General features: G+C 41.8%; 1 protein-coding gene across 1 annotated transcript in view; it reads right to left on the reverse strand.

Annotated features, from left to right (window-relative positions):
- Positions 1 to 667: 667 nt before the first annotated feature.
- Positions 668 to 18,262, reverse strand: part of LOC115462861 (haloacid dehalogenase-like hydrolase domain-containing protein 2) — a 61,769-nt gene continuing 44,174 nt past the window's right edge. The window contains exons 5-7 of the mRNA XM_030192915.1: positions 16,924 to 17,140; positions 11,297 to 11,360; positions 668 to 1,740 (exon numbers count right to left, since the gene is read on the reverse strand). Coding sequence (XP_030048775.1) covers positions 1,637 to 1,740; positions 11,297 to 11,360; positions 16,924 to 17,140 — 385 coding nt within the window. The 3' untranslated portion in view covers positions 668 to 1,636. The remainder of the gene's footprint in view (positions 1,741 to 11,296; positions 11,361 to 16,923; positions 17,141 to 18,262) is intronic.

The raw sequence follows: 18,262 nt of genomic DNA on the forward strand, positions 1-18,262 counted from the left end.
GATGGTGATCAGAGAGAGGAAGATCAGAGGCAAGGAAACTAGAGGGTGAACAGTTGGAGGAGAAGATGAGATCAAGACAGTGACCATTTTGATGAGGGGGGGGGGGGGTGGAGCATAGTTGGAGATTAAAGGAGGATGTTAAAGCGAGTAACTTGGAAATATAAGAGTTGAAAGGATCATTAGCAGGAATATTAAAGTCACCAAGGATGAGAGAGGGGGAGGAAGGATCATGGAAGAAGGCAAGCCAGGCATCAAAGTCACTGAGAAAGGAAGCAAGGGACTTATCAGGGGGACGATAAATGACCGCTATTCAAAGAGGCAGAGGAGAGAAAAGGCGGATAGAGTGGACTTCAAAGGAATAAAAACAGTGAGATTGAGGTGGAAGAAGGGGTTGAAATCTGGAGGAGGGAGAGAGAAGTAGTCCAACACCGCCCCCGCGACCAGCAGGGCGAGGAGTATGTGAAAAAAGATAACCGCCATGGCAGAGAGCTGCGACTGAAGCAGAGTCATCAGGGCAGAGCCAGGTTTCTGTTATGGCGAGCAGATGTAGGTGACGCGAGATAATGAGGTCCTGGATATAGGGGAGTTTGTTACAGATAGAGCGGGCATTCCATAGGGCGCAAGAGAAGGGCAGAGAAGAGGAGGGGAGTAGAGGAATAGAGATGAGGTTAGAGAGGTCGCAGTGAAAGGGGAAAAAAATTGATCTCACCTTATTGCCAACCTGTTTGTCCTGTAATCAAGCACAAATGTATTGTTGCAATGTTTGGGATACCATCTCCTCCACATTTCAACTCTGACCCTGTTTGTTGTAAGTATTTATTATGTAATATTTGTTTCCGTGACACCTTGAACAATCCAGATTGCTTGCTTCTGAATATTCTAACACTGTTCTGAAGGTGGTGTTTGTTCATGAAAATGGTGGCACTTGGTATGTATGACTTATCGATATGAATCTTATATTTCCAAGAGGTCTAAAGTTTCTAACGATTTATTAAAAAATGGTTTTCTCTTCTACATCATCTGGGACAACCCTAATATTCCTACATTTATTCATTTGCTTTACGCATTCTGTAATACCTGTTTTCAAGTGCTTCTGTTAATGGTTATTGTTATTGTTGTATTGTATATTTTAACTCCAATGTACTAAGACATGAAAAAAGAGACACATAAATACTAATGTGTGAAAAAATGCATACCCTATTTGAGAAACAGGGTGCACATATTGCAAATAAACCCAACAGAACAAATGTCCTAGATATTGCAGGAGTGAATTTTTTTTTCTGTGAAATCTGGCAGGCAAACCTAGTTTCACATTCAAATTTAATTTTAACTACATGCTAACAACGAGCTGCTTTCAGGAGTTTGCAACGTACCAATGGCCCACAAAATTTCATTCATTGAAAATGTGAAAAGCCTTGCAGCAGCTCGCCTATTAAATATCATGAACACATTTTATTGTGTGAAGCACTTTTTGCAAAGTTTTCAACATAATCTGACATTTTGATCGAAGGTGTAGTATGAGAGACAGCAAAACTAGAGGCTTCAGTGGACTGCTGAGATGCATCCCATTCACATTATGTAGAGTCTTTAAAACAAAAGCATGTTCCTTAAGATCTTCAGGCCAAAATGATCTTCTTCAGAGCAAATTCTGTAATATGTGATCTACAGCATATGTGAAGCTGTCACAGGTTAAGTGTGGAGCTGGGCTAATTTTATCTTCATCTCCTGCTCGATACTTTCCTGTAATAAAATAAAGAACATATTCAACTAAAAGATGAACTAATAGATGGCGACTGACGTGATCAAATAGTACAAACTTTAAGAAAACTCATTCAACTATTAGGGATTCCAGTAGTCAGCAAGGGACCCTCTGTGTTAATGTCATTCCCAAGAGAGTTCCAGTTCGTTCAAATGTGCATTTGTTAGTTTGCACTCAGCTCCTTAGTGTATCATTTTTAAACGTTTGTTTTTCTCAAATGGATGTTTATGCTGTATGCACCCGGTGCATAAATGTCTATTTCTCATGTATTTTAGAAAGGGATCTACATCGGCAGATTCTTTTCCAAAATACAGGCGAAAACTGAGATGCAATGACCTGCACGTCTCAATTCCTACGTCTACAACCTGCCTAAAGGTAAAAGGGTAAGGGGTCAGGGATTTGATATACCACCTTTCTGTGCTACAACCAAAACAGTTCCCATTTTTTAAAATTTATATACAGGTACTTTCTGTCCCTAGTGGGCTCAGTTTTTGTACCTGGAGCAATGGAGGGTTAGGTGACTTCCCCACGGTCATAAGGAGCTACAGTGGGAATCAAACTCGGTTCCCCAGGTTCTCAGCCACATATAGAATTCATATTACATCATATGAATGTCAATTTTATTCTTTTATGAATGCTCTTCTGAATCCTGCTTGCAGGTAAAATTTGAATACAAATAAAACAAAGTGATGATTTCTCACAGGAAAGATTAATTGATCTCTCATTCTCAAGGAGTCAGGCATTCCTGAATGTTAGCTGTATTTAGAACAACTGATGTTCACTTTTATAGAGAGAAGAATTATGAACCATTCTTTCATATAAACATATGCAGGGGACTATAAACTAACAGTTTTAGGGGTGCTGAAGGACCTGCCTACTCATCTGAGTAAGTCTCGATAAGGCACTACGACTTTAAATTACTTTGTTACCTTCAGTCATAATCTATCATGATCCGGGCGCCTTTAATTTTTTATTTCCATTTCACAGCTCACCTTTATCTTCAAGAGTGTAAAATTAAAGTTACTGGTCATTTGGGGGCAATTATACAACTGGGCACTTCTATTTAAATACCTGAGAACACGTAGTGTTTGCTATACCATCGTTCACAGACTAAATCACACAGATTACAATATATAAAAGAACTGTCTCAAATGCCAAAAAAAACAATACTAACACAAACATTATGAGACAATTGGAAGGAATGGATAACGCAACAAAGTTCCACCAGTGTTTAACAATAGACAATCTGTGACACATAAGGAACTTTCTCTACAAAAAGCAAACTAACTTCACAAACTGTACCAGTTCCAATTAATAATGGTAGCAATCATACATTAAAAGCTTGTCTAAAAACACTCCACTTTTTAAATCCATAAGACCCACCCTTCCTTAAATCTATAGGGAGTGAATTCCAAAGCACTGGGGCTACACAGCTAAGGGGGGTCTTTTACTAAACCCACAGTAGCATTTTTAGCTTGCGGTAGAAATCAGCTGGCGGTAAACGCCGAGACACCCATTATATTCCTATAGGTGTCAGTGTTTACCGCCAGCTGATTTCTACTGCAAGCTAAAAACGCTACCGTGTCTTAGTAAAAGACCCCCTAAACGCAGTATTCCGGGATGAATCTAACCAAATTCTCTTATGAGAAGGAATAAAAAGGTGCAGCGAAGGGCGACTAAAATGATAGCGGGGATGGGACAACTTCCCTATAAAGAAAGACTAAGGAGGCTAGGGCTTTTCAGCTTGGAGAAGAGACGGCTGAGGGGAGACATGATAGAGGTATATAAAATAATGAGTGGAGTGGAACAGGTGGATGTGAAGCGTCTGTTCAAGCTTTCCAAAAATACTAGGACTAGGGGGCATGCGATGAAATTACAGTGTAGTAAATTTAAAACAAATCGGAGAAAGGTTTTCTTCACCCATCGCATAATTAAACTCTGGAATTTGTTGCCAGAGAACATGATGAAGGCGGTTAGCTTGGCAGAGTTTAAAAAGGGGTTAGAAGGTTTCCTAAAGGACAAGTCCATAAACCACTACTAAATGGACTTGGGAAAAATTCACAATTCCAGGAATAACATGTATAGAATGTTTGTACATTTAGAAAGCTTGCCAAGGTGCCCTTGGCCTGGATTGGCCGCTGTCGTGGACAGGATGCTGGGCTCGATGGACCCTTGGTCTTTTCCCAGTGTGGCATTACTTATGTAACTAAATTATTTCAAAACATGACCAAGACTGAGCTTCTCATCTTTCCCCCTAAACCAACCTCTCCTCCTCCCCCATTCTCTATTTCTGTCTCATCAGCTCGTAACCTTGGGGTCATCTTTGACTCCTCCCTCTCCTTCTCTGCACATATTCAGCAGACTGCTAAAACCTGTCATTTCTTTCTCTATAATATCAGCAAAATTCACCCTTTCCTTTCTGAGCACACTACCAGAACCCTCATCCACACTCTTATCACCTCTCGCTTAGACTATTGCAACTTGCTTCTCACAGGTCTCCCACTTAGCCATCTCTCTCCTCTTCAATCTGTTCAAAATTCTGCTGCAAGACTAATATTCCGCCAGTGTCGTTATGCTCATATTAGCCCTCTCCTCAAGTCACTTCACTGGCTTCCTATCCGTTTCCGCATACAGTTCAAACTCCTCTTATTGACCTATAAGTGCATTCACTCTGCAGCTCCTCAGTACCTCTCCACTCTCATCTCTCCCTACATTCCTCCCCGGGAACTCCATTCACTGGGTAAATCTCTCTTATCTGCACCCTTCTCCTCCACTGCTAACTCCAGACTCCGTTCATTTTATCTTGCTGCACCATATGCCTGGAATAGACTTCCTGAGCCGGTACGTCAAGCTCTATCTCTGACCGTCTTCAAATCTAAGCTAAAAGCTCACTTTTTTGATCCTGCTTTTAACTTCTAACCCTTATTCACTTGTTCAGAACCCCTATTTTATAATCCTCACTTTATGTTTCAACATTTTTATTGGTGACACATTAAAAAAATTACATATTCCACAATCTGATGATACACAAGGGAAAAAAAAACCTCCTATATCAAAATTTACTGCATTATTATATGTCATTACTTATTATCACCCATCTTTTAACTTTTTATCCCAACCCTCCCCCTGTTTGCGTACATTCCAGACTTCTTGCAAGAACCCAATTCAAACAGCCTCTCTGATAAAATCCTCACTTTAATATTCCCTTATCTCTTGTTTCTCTGTCCTAATTAGATTGTAAGCTCTGTCAAGCAGGGTCTGTCTCTTCATGTTCAAGTGTACAGCACTGCATACATCTAGTAGCGCTTTAGAAATGATACGTAGTAGTAGTATTTCCTTGAGAAGATCTCAGCACACAAGAAGGTTGGTAAGACAACAATAGGGAATGGAAATACCATGGAATCCCCATATAGTAAGCCTTGGGAGAAAGCAATAACATTTTAAATTTGATTTTCTCTCTCACAGGATGCTAATGTTCCTCTTGTAACAAAGGTGTCACATGATCTTGATACTTGGCATTATAAAGTAACTTATTTTCCAACAATTTTATTGATGATATAACAAAATTCTCATCCAACAATCTCAGTCTATATCCATTTGAAAACAAGACAAACTGAGTACAAGCATGGTGATAATCTCATCATCAAAGTTTTTTTTACATTTTCTCCCCTTCTCCCTCCAACTCCACCCCCTCCCCACCCCCTCAGAGTGTATGCCACTCTGTTTATTATATTTGAGTAGAGTGCAAACAAGTAAAACTCATCATCACAATCAATTTCTGTAACCATCAACATTCAAAAGAGGTATATAGAGCCTGGTTTCTTATAGCTCTCCACCATTTGTAATATCAATTTTATGTTGCAGAATTTTGCATCAACTGTAAACATTTTAGTTGACACTGGGGACACCTAATTAAGAGAAAATTACAATAATGTATTCTGTTAATCACCAACATATGCAAAAGTGTCTTAGTTGATTGAAAATCTAAGATAGGCCTCATTGTACGAATTTTCCTTAAATAATAAAATGAAGTTTTGAGATGTTTTTAGAAAATTGTAATTCAGGATCCCAAGTTATTGCTTCTTTCATCTGCACTGAAATATCAGAAATGTTCAGAATAAATGATGTGGAAGATAACTATAATACTTCATTTTTGACAGGATTCAAAAACATATAATGATCATCCAACCAATATTCAATCTTTGCTAAAGATCATTAAACAAAGTGGGGGCTAAAACAGACCCTTACGGTACTCTAAATGATAAAGGCCAAGCCTGAGATACTATATCATTTACCAAAACCCGAAATGTTCTCCCAAAAAAATATGATCTAAACACTTGAAATCCTTGTCTGTCCTAGTCCCAATAACAACAAGAAAAACCTAACTGTATAACCATTATGTCTCCATGGTTATCTCTATACACTATAATTTCATCAAGCAGTTTCACTAACAGTGTCTCCGCACTGAAACCCTCGCAAAAGCAGACCGAAAAGGGTGGAATGTATTAGCTGAACTCCAAAAATCTATCACCTGAGACGCAACCGCTTTTTCTAAGAGCTTTGAGGCAAATGACAGTAATTCTGATTATATTATTGAACACTAGCATAACCCAGTATCACTATGCTTAACAATTGGACTTCTGCAGTTACTCCAGCTGCTTAAGTGTGGGTGTTTAAACTCAACAGGAACATGCGCAACTTCCATGCGTTACTAGGAGCCCTGCCCATGCTTCACCCATGTGTACGCCCCCTTGCTAGGTACATTAGGTGCGATGTTAAATAATGGCACTTTTGTTTTAAGTGAACATGTATGAGTTTTGTTTAATGTTTTTGTTGTATGTGAATTGTTTATTATGTATGTACAAGCAAAAAAGCCCGTTTTGCGAAAAATGAAACGGGCCTTAGGAAGGCTATCATCTAAGCGATTTCTCCTCTCTCCCCTTCCCTCCCCTCCCCTCCATTTCATCCAATCTAATCCATGTCCAGTGACTTTCGTCTAAGTGATTTCTCCTCTCTCCCCTACCCTTCCCTCCATGTCCAGCCATTCTCCTCTCCTCTCCATGTCCAGTGATTCACCCCAGCCCCCACCTGCCTCCCTTTTAAGCATCCAAGGTCGAGTTTAAAACCAGCCCTCACCTGCCTGCCCTAGTCTCCCACATCAGGCCTCTTTTTCTTCCTGCTGCCCTGCCTTTAAAACTTTCCTTTTACCTCAGGTCGCAGCGGCGGCGGCAGGCTCGGTTCGTGTCACCTCCAGCCTTCCCTTAGGTCGACGTGGTGGCAGGCTCGGCTCGCATTGCCTCCAGTCTTCCCTTTCCTTCCCTCTCAGTGTCCCGCCCTCCTCTGACATCATTTCATCTTTCCACGAGGGCGGGACACTGAGAGGGAAGGGAAACTCTGGAGGCAGGCTGATGTAAGCTCATTTGCATGCTGTTACGAACCCAGCCAGCCATCCAGGGAGGCAGATTGACCAATTATATAGAGATGTTTGTTGTAACCCACCCAGGACTGTGGATGGAACGGGATATAAATTTGTAAAATAAATAAGTGCTAGTACTCTATACATCTACGTGTACAAGGGGGAATTAATTATGGCGCTTACATTATACAACTGCCCTTTTCGAGGGTAATTTTATAAACCATTTTCACATGTAAAGCATTTGTGGGTACCGTACACATTCTCAGGGGTGCAGTTTGGGCAGAGCATTTGTTTTATTAAAAAAAAATAGGCTAAAAATAGGATCTTTCTTGCCCAATTAAATTAGGTGCCCTGTTATAAAATTACCCCCTTTAGGTTCTATTTGTTAAAATGAGCAAAGCAAATATTCAAGCACTTGGCCAGTCATTTCTTCAGATATTCTATGCTAAATGTTATTAGTATTCTGTTTACATTTTAAAAAAACAGCACACATACTGTGTTCTGGCTGTTATTTCACAAATGCCCTTTGGAATTTGCCCAGTAGAAAGAATCCATATAAACTTGAACCTATTCATTCTGTGTTGTTGCCATGGAACATATGGACTGTCATTTTGGAACTCCAAGGTTACAAGCCTTTTTGACTCCCCCATGCTAACCTGGCTCAGAACATCTCCATCAAAAAGAAAGTAAAAGGATATGGGTTGCAGTTCATGGTGCACAATTTTATGCCCACACTGGGTAGCTATTTTTATGAGAGTATATATACCCACATAAATAGCTAATGACAAAGACAAATGGTCTTAAATGCATGACTTTTCCAAGACCACTTGCTGCTTTTAATCTAGCATCCATCAGCGCTGATCTAAGGCGACATATTTGTTCACTGATTTAGAGAAGTGATGAAAAACGAAAATCAGCTATCGGCATTAGATACAATAATCCATGAAATTCCTGTCACACCAGGGGGGTTCCCTTAGTTACATCTCTTTTTTTAAAAAAATTTTCAGAGATTGTTATTAACACACTCAAATCACATTACAGAGTCACAAAATATAGTAGAAACAGTATAAACATCAAGAAAAAAAGATACCTTTATTTTTCTCATTTTATACAAAAAAAAAGGTGGGGGGGATTAAAAAAAACTAAAAAAGGTAAATAAAACAAATCCATCCCCAACTTTTATTACAAGATGACAGGACCATCAACAGACTATTTCAGTCCCCCTATAAATCTCAACTCCCGCTAAGGGCATTCAGAAGGAAAAGGACCCAAGATCCTTTCCCAGAGCTGGTGGTTAGGAGGCGGGGCTAGTGCTGGGCAGACTTATACGGTCTGTGCCGGGGCTGGTGGTTGGGAGGCGGGACTAGTGCTGGGCAGACTTATACGGTCTGTGCCGGGGCTGGTGGTTGGGCGGCGGGGATAGTGCTGGGCAGACTTATACGGTCTGTGCCAGAGCCGGTGGTGGGAGGCAGGAATAGTGCTGGGCAGACTTATACGGTCTGTGCCCTGAAGAGGACAGTACAAATAAAAAAGTAGCACATATGAATTTATCTTCTTGGGCAGACTGGATGGACCGTGCAGGTCTTTTTCTGCTGTCATCTACTATGTTACTATGTAACTAAAGATCCGACATATTGAACTGATAATTTCTCCATATCACAAATAAACCAGAGCTTAGCAATCCATTTATAAAGGGGGGGGGGGGGGGGAGGACTCCTTCTGACCTCCATGTTGTGGCTAAAGGTAGACAAGCTATATTCACACACTGCATAACAAATCGCCATCGACATAAGAGAAGACCAGGTACAGTTTTGTTAAATAAAAAGATTCCCAGGTCCCAAGGTATCAAGATATCCAGTCATGTTTGAATTCTATAATTATATGGATTTCCAAAAACTTTTGCTTTAGGACAGGACCACCAAACATGTCCTACAGTACCCTATCCACCATATTGTCTCCAACAGAAAGGAGTAACTCTAGAGAAAATATGAAGGAGCCTAACAGGGGTAAGATACCACCGATACATAACCTTGACCCCATTCTCCAGCTTTCATAGCTCTCCACATCCCCTCCTCATACTTCACTCTCAAATCCTCTTCCCATCTAGATCTATGGGATAAACTCAGTGGAGAGCTATCCCTGAGGTAACGATAAAGCACAGAGATTAATTTATGGATGTTGTGAAAATACTCACAGAGGTCTTTCAGGAAAGAGTTCTCAGAATAACACTAGGTTTAATAATTTTGGAAGACAGGAAGTGCGCTAAACAAGGACTGCAGGTCTGAGGGAGTAAGGGGTATTCCGGTGATAATTCCCCAAAAGGTATCAAGTCTAGTATCAAGTCTGTCCTCATTTGGGTTCCAGGGCTCTGTCCTCTCCTGGTTCTCCTCCTATCTCTCCCACCGCACCTTCAAAGTTCACTCTCATGGATCTTCCTCCACCCCCATCCCCTTATCTGTTGGTGTTCCCCAGGGATCTGTCCTTGGACCCCTTCTCTTCTCAATCTACACCTCTTCCCTGGGCTCCCTGATCTCATCTCATGGTTTCCAGTATCATCTCTATGCTGATGACACCCAACTGTATCTCTCCACACCAGACATCACCGCGGAGACCCAGGCAAAGGTATCGGCCTGCTTATCCGACATTGCTGCCTGGATGTCCAACCGCCACCTGAAACTGAACATGTCCAAGACCGAGCTTATCGTCTTTCCACCAAAACCCACTTCTCCTCTTCCTCCACTTTCTATCTCAGTTGATAACACCCTCATCCTCCCCGTCTCATCTGCCCGCAACCTCGGAGTCATCTTTAACTCCTCTCTCTCCTTCTCTGCGCATATCCAGCAGATAGCCAAGACCTGTCGCTTCTTCCTCTTTAACATCAGCAAAATTCGCCCTTTCCTCACTGAACACGCCACCCGAACTCTCGTCCACGCTCTCATTACCTCTCGCCTGGACTACTGCAACTTACTCCTCACCGGCCTCCCACTTAGCCATCTATCCCCCCTTCAATCTGTTCAGAACTCTGCTGCACGTCTCATATTCCGCCAGAACCGATATACTCATATCACCCCTCTCCTCAGGTCACTTCACTGGCTTCCGATCAGATACCACATTCAATTCAAGCTTCTCCTTCTTACCTACAAATGCACTCAGTCTGCTGCCCCTCACTATCTTTCTACCCTCAACTCCCCTTACGTTCCCGCCCGTAACCTCAGTTCACAGGATAAATCCCTCCTCTCAGTACCCTTCTCCACCACCGCCAACTCCAGGCTCCGCTCATTCTGCCTCGCCTCACCCTATGCTTGGAACAACCTTCCTGAGCCCTTACGCCAAGCCCCCTCCCTGCCCGTCTTCAAGTCTTTGCTTAAAGCCCACCTCTTCAATGCTGCGTTCGGCACATAACCCTTACCGTTCAGTGAATCCAGACTGCCCCAATTTGACAGCCCCTATCGGACCGACCGTTCACTTGTCTATTAGATTGTAAGCTCTTTGAGCAGGGACTGTCTCTCTTTGTTAAATTGTACAGCGCTGCGTAACCCTAGTAGCGCTCTAGAAATGTTAAGAAGTAGTAGTAGTAGTAGTATCATCAAATAATTGGCCCTATCTAATCAACCCAAGTGCCTCCCAATGTTGCAACGCCCTTGGTACCTGCACAGAAGGAAAAGGGGGTTAGCGACAATAGGTGAAAATTTGGACAGTTGAAAAACCTGCACCCCGCTCAGCCGATCTCAAACCTGTGAGGTATATAGTACAGTAGGGCACACCTCAGGAAGTAGACTCCTAAATCGAAGAGGCAACCATATCGAGGCCAAATGCACAGGACCAGCCTGATGCTGTTCCACTGAAATGCACAATGGTTTATTAAACTTGATATACTGCTCTTCATGGGCACATAACGCGGTTTACAATCAAAATACAACAAGAAAAAGAAAGAAACATCAAAGCATGGATAAGACAGAGATAAAAGGAAATCAATTAAACAAAGGGCAAACAGGTAAGGTTAAAATTGCTAAGGATGTGCCTGGAGCCATTCCACGGCTACTCTGGCCTGAGCCGCTCTATGGTATAACACAAGGTTAGGAACTCATACTCACATCTTTTGGTTGTTCAGAAATACATACCAGTTTTTACAAGAATACCTCGCATTCCAGCATTCTGGGCTCCACCAACATCATCCCTGCAGTCCTGATGGAGAAGGGAAGAAAGAAAAGAGTTTTAACCAGCAGTTTAGAAACAATTCATTAGTCTGTAAATCTTTTAATGCATACAGAATACACCATGTTAATTTCTTATTCTTAAATATGAAAGAAAAATTTAAAATACAGAAGTCATCGATAAAAAAATAAGAGAAAATTAATTTCTAAGTTTGCATTAGTACTATTCGCCTACTGAAGGGCCAACATCAGAAAAAAAAAGTTACATTAAAATCTGTCATAAAAGAACACATTGAAAAAATATTCAATAGAGCAAAAGATATTCAAAAATGTTCCACACCCAATTCCACTCCCCAATACTATTCAGCATACAGAGGAGGATGGGCTCTACAGAGAATTCAGTAATTTCGTCTCCTCTGTCCACAAAGTTGCTTAAAATGATTGACTCAACAAAAATGCAGATGCACTTTAATTCAACTCCTAGAGCACTCAGACCTGAATATAGTTAGGTAGGAGTAACTGCTGTGAGGGGGTAGTAGCTCAAGTTACTTGATGCAAGGTTCCCCATTAGGAGTCACCAATCAGGAAAAGGATCTAGGTGTCATCGTTGATGATGTTAAAATCCTCTACTCAGTGTGTGGTGGCGGTGGCAACTAAGAAAGCTAACAGAATGTTAGGTATTATTAGGAAAGGAATGGAAAACAAAAATGAAGATGTTATAATGCCTTTATATCGCTCTATAGTGCAACTGCACCACAAGTACTGTGTGCAATTCTGGTCACCATATCTCAATAAAAGATATAGTGGAATTAGAAAAGGTACAGAGAAGGGCAACAAAAATGATAAAGAGGAGGGAAAACTTCTCTATGAGGAAAGGCTAAAGTGGCTAAGGCTGTTCAGCTTGGAGAAAAGACGGCTGAGGGGAGATATGATAGAGGTCTATAAAATAATGAGCGGAGTGGAATGGATAGATGTGAATTGCTAGTTTACTCTTTCCAAAAATACTAGGACTAGGGGGGCACGCAATGAAGCTACAAAGTAGTAGTTTTAAAATAAATCAGAGAAAATATTTCTTCACACAATGTGTAATTAAACCTTGGAATTCATTGCCAGAGAATGTTGTAAAAGCAGTTAGCTTAGCAGGGTTTAAAAAAGGTTTGGACAGTTCATATCACCCCTGTTTCTCCTTTCCTCCAGGGTATACATGTTTAGGTCAGCAAGTCTCGCCAAGTACATCTTGCTATGTAAACTCTGAAGTCCTCCAGATATGACTCTGCAGACTCAAGCCACCCGCAAAGCTCAACTGGGGTAGCAGTTAATCAATTAGATCATGAGCAAATCACTCAGAACCAAAGGCTGAAAAGTGTGTCCGTCCACATGCTAGAGAGAGAAAATACTGAGGAGCTGGACTGGATGAGATGTTGTCTCAGCTCAGTTTTCAGTTCTCTATCTCCACATGCTGGTTGATGGACTCAATTATCCCACAGGTTCTGGAATAGTGAGAAGTTCCGTAATGGAATTCTAATTGTTGCCAATAATTGGTTGTTAGCGCCCAGTTATTGGCATTAATTGGCTTGTTACACAATTACATTGTGCAAATTGGGTGCACGCCTAAATTTGTACGCACAATTTTGAGCGCTATATATAGAATCCGGGGTTAATATAGAATGTATTTGTAAGGGGGTATACACAGGGGTGGAGAATGGGCAGCATATAGGTGGAGATTCCACATAGGCACATAAATTATGCACATTCCTGCCGCATTTAGGTATCTGTAATTACACAGCTCTATGGCTGGTATAAGTGCAGACACCTAAAAGTTACAGTGGGGGAAATAAGTATTTGATCCCTTGCTGATTTTGTAAGTTTGCCCACTGACAAAGACATGAGCAGCCCATAATTGAAGGGTAGGTTATTGGTAACAGTGAGAGATAGCACATCACAAATTAAATCCGGAAAATCACATTGTGGAAAGTATATGAATTTATTTGCATTCTGCAGAGGGAAATAAGTATTTGATCCCCCACCAACCAGTAAGAGATCTGGCCCCTACAGACCAGGTAGATGCTCCAAATCAACTCGTTACCTGCATGACAGACAGCTGTCGGCAATGGTCACCTGTATGAAAGACACCTGTCCACAGACTCAGTGAATCAGTCAGACTCTAACCTCTACAAAATGGCCAAGAGCAAGGAGCTGTCTAAGGATGTCAGGGACAAGATCATACACCTGCACAAGGCTGGAATGGGCTACAAAACCATCAGTAAGACGCTGGGCGAGAAGGAGACAACTGTTGGTGCCATAGTAAGAAAATGGAAGAAGTACAAAATGACTGTCAATCGACAAAGATCTGGGGCTCCACGCAAAATCTCACCTCGTGGGGTATCCTTGATCATGAGGAAGGTTAGAAATCAGCCTACAACTACAAGGGGGAAACTTGTCAATGATCTCAAGGCAGCTGGGACCACTGTCACCACGAAAACCATTGGTAACACATTACGACATAACGGATTGCAATCCTGCAGTGCCCGCAAGGTCCCCCTGCTCCGGAAGGCACATGTGACGGCCCGTCTGAAGTTTGCCAGTGAACACCTGGATGATGCCGAGAGTGATTGGGAGAAGGTGCTGTGGTCAGATGAGACAAAAATTGAGCTCTTTGGCATGAACTCAACTCGCCGTGTTTGGAGGAAGAGAAATGCTGCCTATGACCCAAAGAACACCGTCCCCACTGTCAAGCATGGAGGTGGAAATGTTATGTTTTGGGGGTGTTTCTCTGCTAAGGGCACAGGACTACTTCACCGCATCAATGGGAGAATGGATGGGGCCATGTACCGTACAATTCTGAGTGACAACCTCCTTCCCTCCGCCAGGGCCTTAAAAATGGGTCGTGGCTAGGTCTTCCAGCACGACAATGACCCAAAACATACAGCCAAGGCAACAAAGGAGTGGCTCAGGAAGAAGCACATTAGGGTCATGGAGTGGCCTAGCCAGTCACCAGACCTTAATCCCATTGAAAACTTATGGAGGGAGCTGAAGCTGCGAGTTGCCAAGCGACAGCCCAGAACTCTTAATGATTTAGAGATGATCTGCAAAGAGGAGTGGACCAAAATTCCTCCTGACATGTGTGCAAACCTCATCATCAACTACAGAAGACGTCTGACCGCTGTGCTTGCCAACAAGGGTTTTGCCACCAAGTATTAGGTCTTGTTTGCCAGAGGGATTAAATACTTATTTCCCTCTGCAGAATGCAAATAAATTCATATACTTTCCACAATGTGATTTTCCGGATTTAATTTGTGATGTGCTATCTCTCACTGTTACCAATAACCTACCCTTCAATTATGGGCTGCTCATGTCTTTGTCAGTGGGCAAACTTACAAAATCAGCAAGGGATCAAATACTTATTTCCCCCACTGTAGGTGTGCTGATAATGGTTTACGCTAGTATTCTATAACCGAACTAGTCACCTACGATCCCTTATAGAATAGGCTCCTACCACCTGTCCTCAGAGTGCCTAATGAAGGTGCCTAGTTATACAATTGATCCCTTAATGGCCATGAGTATTAAGTATGAATCATATATACATTAAAAACAGTCACTACGTCCTATTAAATAAACCATCTCCCTCTTCGAAATGTTATTGTAGAAATGTGGTGTGAAGAAAGGGTGTGAGTGATACATCTTAAATTCCCCCGTGTACCTTTTACCACCAAATTCAACACTCCCATATTGTAATATGTATCAGTAAAACAATAACATGCCACACAAGACACAAAACAACGTATTAAACTTATGAAATATTTAAATACTAGTAAAAAAGGCCCGTTTCTGACACAAATGAAACAGGCGCTAGCAAGGTTTTTCTTGGAGTGTGTATGTTTGAGAGAGTGTATGTGAGAGTGACTGTGTGTGAGAGAGAGAGAGTGAATGTGTGTGTGTGTGTGTGCTCCTTGGAAGAAAAAAATAACGTGTGTGCTTGGTTTTGAGTGTATGGGAATGACGGCTGTGTTGGGGAGTGGAAACAGAGATTAACCAATGGGCTTCGTTGCTTGTGTGTAGTAATCGTCGTGCACCATGGCCGGAGTCGGAGAGGAGAGGGAGGGCGGTGGAACGATGAGCGAGCGGCTGCGGGAGGGTGGGTGAGGGGGACTGTGGGCGGGGGGACGGGGGTCCAGTGCCGATGTTGGTTGGTTTTGAGTGTATGGAAATGACGGCTGCATTGAGGAGTGGAAAAAGAGATTACCCAATGACAATCCGATTTGAGTGTCATTGCTCCGCCCTCAACGTCATCACGTTGTGACGCGCGGGCGGGGCAGACACTCATGGGATCTTGCAACTTTGGAGGTGCCTTTTATATATAGAGATAAACGTGTACCCTCTATGATTCAAATTCTATAGAACAGTGATGTGGTGGAATGTGGCTGTGTCTCTATCAAAGGTTAACAACAAACTGGATTTGCATCAGTCAATACCCTCTTCTCCCAATGTGATGATTTCCATTTGAATGACAGAGATGCCTACATTCTATATTATGTCCAGTAATTATGTATTCAGGAGGAGAAGTCAAATTTATGATGGAGCTTCCCCAATCAGTGTAGAGATCTTAGTTGCACTCACATAGGCCTGGCGCTTCCAAGGAATCCATACAGTAGCATAGCAATCATTATGAAATTTGAACATGATGCCAATATATTAACACCAAACCTCCTGATGTATACATGTGTGATTGGGACCCCAAAGATGAAATTCTGCTATATTACTATAGGAGTGAGTGAATGATTGTAAGTAGTATTGTAAGGCAAGTATGAAGTCAGTATTGCAAGTTAAGTTGTGTCCAGCAGGTTAGAAAAACAGCTAATTTTAGCAGGTTATGTTTAGGAGGATATTCCACAGAATCCAATTAGCCAGTTTATTTAATCTGAATATTAACCTAAATCTAGCAACAATACACACCCTCTGTCTTTACATCCAAATCAACTAAGAATACCACTTCCATTTTGGACTTAATTCTATAAATGGCGTAAAAAAAATAGTGCTAAGTGCTATTCTATAAACGGTGATTAAAGTTAGCTGCCTTTTACAGAATAGAACTTAGCGCCAGGAACTGCAACTATAATTAAATGTCACCATTTACACCAATAAAACCTTGGGGTAAATCCATGTGCCTAAATTAGGTATGGATGCCTCTTATTCTACAACACAAGAAAATTAAAGGAATGCCCCTTATCCACCCACGACCCTCCTGTAGCCACGCACTCTTTTTGGGCCCACATGTATATTTTAATTAAATCCAATTAGCACCAATAGTTGCTTAAGATCTCAATTATTGGCGCCAATTGGCTCTTTATTCAATTAAATTGCGCACAAATCCTTTAGCTCTTTTTATAGAATTTGGGGATTTATGTCTTCTAGAAGCATCTTGAGCCTTAAAGAGTCTATTATGTGAAACATGGGATGATGTCTCTGATATTTGTATTTTAAAAATGTATGTACTTCTAGACTTCATCTGATCACTGTCAATAGACTAAAACTATTAAAGCCATCAAAATTAACTTGCCAGGCAATGGTCAATTTGTTGCTGATTTCATACTTACATCGCCAATCATTATAGTCTCTTCTGGGGTACATCCCATACTTCGCAGGGCTTCTAAGAAAAAGGTCTTCTCTGGCTTTCCCACCACTGTGGCTTTTGTGTCTGTGGCATATTCCAATCCAGTTACAAAAGGTCCGGGTCCTAAAGCCAACCCATCTTTCCTTTTATAATATCTGGCTTTATGTATTGCTATAAGAGGAGCACCATCCAATAACAACCTGAACACCACAACAAGGGGGAAAAAAAAAATAAACACAAATTAACCATGAAGCCCATATAATTATGGACACTCATCACTGAATGAGGATTCAATCATTGTCAAACTGAACGCTGAGAGTCACAACTACTAATAGACTGGAAGAAGAAATCCACTGAATAATTTTAGAGACTATTTACTAAGGGTCCCTTTTACTAAGCTGCGGTAAAAGGGGGCCTGCGCTGGCATCAGCGTGTTTTTTTAATGCGCGCTGAGGCCCCTTTTTACCGCAGTAGGTAAAAGGCTGTCCTTTTTCCTGGACATGAAATGGCCATGTGGTAAGTGAACCACTTACTGTGCGGCCATTTTGGGGGGAGCTCTTACCACCACCCATTGAAGTGGCGGTATGGCTCCCGTGCTAACCTGGCGGTAACTGGGGAGCACATGACACTGCCCGATTACTGCCTGTTAAGCACCAGCACTACAAAAATATAAACTATTTTTGTAGCACCGGAAATGGTGCATAATGGGGGTGGGAAGTATCACCAGGCTCCTGCGGTAGTTCCGGATTAGCGAGCGGTAAGCCCGCGTTGGGCTTACCGTCACTTAGTAAAAGTGCCCCTAAGCATGTTAGGTGTTTGATACATGTTTTAATGTGTGATAACAGTGCAATGCTGCATGAACTGTTAGCCTAGAAGATCAGTTTTAAACCTTTTCTGTGCATAAAAAGCTGATATATGCACAGAAAAGGCCTCATATAAAATGAAGTCATGTCTAAAAGTAGGCAGGGTGCAAGCCAGTGTATAGCTGTACAGTAAGCATGCTTGGGGCACAGTTGTGACATGCATATTTTATAAAATACGCGCTAAAACATGCCTGTTCTTCAGCAGGTGTAATGTCCACACCATCAATCTAGGTGTGATTTCTGCAGCTTTTGTGCTAGAATTTTGTCAAAACACAGGTAAAACCTCAGAATGTGATTCACACCACTATCAAAAAATAGGGGGAAAAGACCTCAGAAAGGAATGACCTGCTGCTGCAAGCCTATGACGATTAGACAATCCTTGTCTCGTGCCTGTTTTCTTTAATCATTGGTCAAAAACACCCAAGCAACCACAAAGGGGGTTAGTGACCACTAGGGGAG

This window comes from Microcaecilia unicolor, chromosome 2 (assembly GCF_901765095.1).
Source record: "Microcaecilia unicolor chromosome 2, aMicUni1.1, whole genome shotgun sequence".
NCBI lineage: Eukaryota > Metazoa > Chordata > Amphibia > Gymnophiona > Siphonopidae > Microcaecilia > Microcaecilia unicolor.